The sequence below is a fragment of the Triticum dicoccoides genome, chromosome 1A (assembly GCF_002162155.2).
Source record: "Triticum dicoccoides isolate Atlit2015 ecotype Zavitan chromosome 1A, WEW_v2.0, whole genome shotgun sequence".
In the NCBI taxonomy this organism is placed as follows: Eukaryota; Viridiplantae; Streptophyta; class Magnoliopsida; order Poales; family Poaceae; genus Triticum; species Triticum dicoccoides.
The window spans coordinates 55,152,315-55,156,514 of NC_041380.1; the positions used below are offsets into that span (position 1 = coordinate 55,152,315).

General features: G+C 47.9%; 1 protein-coding gene across 1 annotated transcript; it reads right to left on the reverse strand.

The window, feature by feature from the left end:
* On the reverse strand, positions 1-3,315 carry LOC119362590 (putative F-box/FBD/LRR-repeat protein At5g56810). Its single transcript, XM_037627840.1, has 4 exons — positions 3,082-3,315; positions 942-1,971; positions 706-840; positions 1-579 (listed from the first exon to the last, which is right to left on the reverse strand). The coding sequence occupies exons 2-4, from the start codon at positions 1,863-1,865 to the stop codon at positions 220-222; spliced, it is 1,419 nt and encodes a 472-aa protein (XP_037483737.1). The 5' UTR covers positions 1,866-1,971; positions 3,082-3,315; the 3' UTR covers positions 1-219.
* Positions 3,316-4,200: the final 885 nt, after the last annotated feature.

A 4,200-nucleotide genomic window follows, 5' to 3' on the forward strand; every position in this document is an offset into this window, starting at 1 on the left:
TCATCACAATTAGAAAATCACATACTTATGTGCAAAAAAAGGAGAGATAATTCAATCCTCAACACAAGCATGAAGCTATCCCATTTGCAAAGAAGACACACACAATCTTCAGCTATCAACGTAATCTATAAAGGAAGCCATCACTAGGATAGGCCATTGACAGAGCACATATATACTATACGGTTCCCTGGAAAGAGGATCGACCCCATTTGCAAAACATCAGCTGAAAGGGTCGGCAATTGACAAGTCACTTGAGTTGACATAATTGGTCTGCCAGCGAGAGTAACCGCTTCTGAATTTCAGCCGAGCGTCCGGGGAAGCTCTAGCTTCCACTTGTAGCAGCCTGAGTTGATCAGTCATCCAATTCTTGTCGATGGCAATCGTGTCACACACTGCAAAGTTGATTTCCTTCACCACCCTCGCATTCAAAACAAAAAACTTGGCAAATCCAACTTCTTCCTCGCCACCTGTGTAATTCTTCAACACGAGTACTTTGAGATGGCTCTCAAGGCATTTGACTGGATTTAGTGGGTCATACTGATACAAGTTTTTCATCTTTGCCTTCAAATATTTGTCCCACTGGGAAACAACAGATACATGCATGAGAATATATGTTAAAGTAGGTAGTTGCTAACTAGACTACAATATATACATGAGAATCAAGCATTCGTTTCAACATCTAAAGCAAACAAAATTAGCACTTACAATGACATAGAGCTTTTCCAAGCAGGGGAAGCAGTTGAGAACACCGAGAACCGCGTTCAAATCAGGACCAGAAAACTTGAGAGCCAAAATGTTCATGGTGCATATCGAATGGCCTAAGCTGGGCCGGATCCTTCCCTGAAGAAAAGAGAACAATGGGCATGAGAAACAATTATGCATGCATGCATCTAGGATTGCTGAATGCGAGAGCTAATAAGGGTAGTGTTGCTGCTACGTACCTGGAAGACTAGGTTTGCAATCTTGATTTTGGAGACGTGTGGTGACAAAGGCCCCAATACCTTCAGTTTAGGCGCCTTGTTTACTTGAATAGTCTCACCGTCTACACCTTGGCAAAGAAGCCTTTCAAGGCGAGGTACGTCGTCAACGACCAATTCTTCTCTGCCAAGGAGGGTAGCGCTGAAGCTTATGATCCTAAGAGTTGGCGAGCTAATGTGGAGGCAACCCACATCATGAATGTCCTGCAGAAACAGCGCCTCCAAAACATGGCAGGCAGAGAGCAACACGTCCATGGCTTCCTCCGAGATTGAAACAAGCCACAGAGTGAGTTTCCGGAGGAGGGGGAAATTCAGAGAAGGCGCTGCAATGTCACTTGGGAGTTTGCACATGCCGATCCGGGCCACGAGAAGAGTCGGCGCCAAGCGGATCATGGATGGTAATGGCAGCTGGTAGTGGTCCACTGACGCATGTAAACCACCCCAGAACTCGAAGCTGATGTCAAGTTCCTGAAGGTTGCGGAGGCATGAGGAGAAGAACCAGCTCTCGATCTGGGCAGCGTCCTCAGCCAACTTTTTCTTCGGTTTGTGCAGGCGAATGTGGTTGAACGAGAAGCGGCGGGCCGGGCCTGGGTGATCACGGAGGATGCTGGAGACGATGGAGGAGAGCTTGAACTTGTTGAGGCAGATGTCGTGGGCGTCCAGGTTGAGAGGCGCGGATCGCCAGAGCGGACACCATCTCCGGGAGATAGCTTGCGTGCGGGCGCCGTCCTTGGTTGGGAGGAGGGAGATGATGCTCCCTAGGATGGCATCGGGAAGGTCGCTGATGAGATCACCGTGGCTGGGACTAGGGAGATCGCGTGCCCTTTTCCGAGGCCTCCGTCCGGCGGTTCCATCGGGCGTGCGCCTCTTGGTCTTGGCTGCTGTCATCTTCTTGTCCCTGGAACTGCCGCGGCTTCCTTCTTATTGGCCGTGGGCAACCGCTGCCAGAGTCACGGACTTCTTCGTGTCTGGCGGCTGGAGAGACCGAGAATACCTACAGAGGGGCCAGGTGTCAAATTTGGGCTTTTAAGCTGATTCATCACTTCCAATGGGAGACAACTCTAGACCTACTCCTAGTAGTATATGCGGTTTGGTATATGTAAAAAAGTAGTAGTAGTGTATGTGTCCGATCATAGCAAATTTTTATTTTTCGAATTAAATGATTTATCTTATATTCTTAATTCAAATTTTGAAACATGCATATGTATGCATAATGACTACTCCCTCCGTTCACTTTTATAAGTCATTTCAGACAGCTGAAAATGGGCTGCTTTGCATGCTGTCTGAAACGTCTTCAACGCCTTATAATAGTGAACAGAGGGAGTATATATGTTCCACTATAAAAAAAAAATCGACCACATGGACCAACAGGGCCCCCGATCTTCAATTGCTTGAAAATAGATAAACATAGTACCATATATCCTCAGCACAGGCAAAGCCTCAGCTCGAACATTACAGGAATACAATTACTACCAGAATTTTATAAATTTCATCTACAGCCATGTAGCTAACACAGAGCACACTCCAATAGCACGACCTGAAAGCACCAACAACCTTGAAGAAAAACAGCAAACCATACAGCTCTCTATCTAACCAACTGAGGCCCAGTTCCTTTCAGCTTTTGGGAAACTTCCCACAGAATCAGCCAGAATCAGCCGTCAAGTTCTTTTCTGTGATTGTGGTCTGAGATTATGGGATGTGTTGTGTGCTGAAATGTATGTACCCTGAACTGAAACTGAGTGCTGAATTGCTAACACTTGGTTGTTTCGAGCAATTTATCGTCAAATATGAGCATGAAAACGATTTGTGAATATCATAGATTGCTAAATATTACAATAAAGAAGGTTCCGAGTTTCCTTTGCTATAACTTGTAATCACGGTAGCATTGAGCACTCACAGTACCAAAATTCATCCATCCATCCATCCTCTAGGAAAAAGCTAGCACCATCCATTCAGAAATCAACCAAATCATCTACTCCTACCAAACAAACATACATCCATTCATCTATTCATTCATCGATTTAGGAGACAGAGCAGAGAGGAAACATGCATCCAGTTCATCCACTCATCCATCCATCTAGGAGACAGAGAGGGGAAAGCTCGCCTGAGGCGGACGTCGGGCGTCGAGGTCACCGGCGGGGGCCGAGTCGGGCGAGGCGGCGTCGGGAGTCGAGGCTAGCGGCCGGGGCGGAGTTGGGAGAGGCGTGTTGGGCGTCGAGGCTGGCGGCTGGGGCGGAGTCGGGCGAGGCGGCGTCGGGCGTCGAGGCCGGCGGCTGGGGCGGAGTCAGGCGAGGCTGTCGGGCGACGCGGCGGCGGCGGCCCTGCAACCCTAGCGGCGGGGAGTTGGGGGATCGCGACAGAGAAGACTTGTCGTGCGACTCGTTTGGTGCGGCCGGCCACCAGTGGCAGTTTCTCCGTAATTTGCCTCTCAAACAGGGGGTACTCCGTGGGAGCGCTCAGAATTGCCAGAAGCGAGGTTCCCGCACGATTTTCGATTGAACTACCCATTCTCAGATCGAAACTGCTCCATCCACGACATAAAGGGACGATCTATGCACGATAAATCAATCCAGCGGCCCGCGCCCTGTTCAGTTATATGTATGTACGGCCAGATTTTACCATCGTCTATGCGTCGTCCATCATTTATCATATGCATAGCACGACTCTTCTCAGATGATTTTAATCAATTAGATCGAGTTCTTTTGAGCTTTTGATTTTCCAGATCAAGATTGTTCATTTCTTTTGGAGGATCAGATCAAGATTGTTCATAATCGAGCCAAAAGAACTGGGCCGAATACAACAACTCTCCTGCTTATCCTGCAATTCTCGGCACCGCAAGCGCCCAGCCTCCCTTGTTGCTGAAACTTTCAGCCGCTACCCGCAGCAGTAGCCTTGCTCCGTTGACCAGTGTATCTAGTAGGCCTAAGCTATGTACTCCAGACCAATATATTAGTCAGTGCGGCGTTTGAGTATTAATACTCGCCAGATCATATGAAAACGCATCACGATAATTAAACAATTGTGTTTCTAGTCTTCCATAAAGCCCATAAAACAGCAGCTGCAATCTACCCATTGAAGCAGTCAAAATTGAATGGGATTAGTGCATCGGAGATGGCTGTTAGCAGGATCCTGACAACTGAGTACAGTCTCTATGTTGAGGCTTGTGGCGGTTAGCTTGAGGTTTCTTCAGGGCTGGATCCTACTGGTCCCGTTTTTCTTTTCT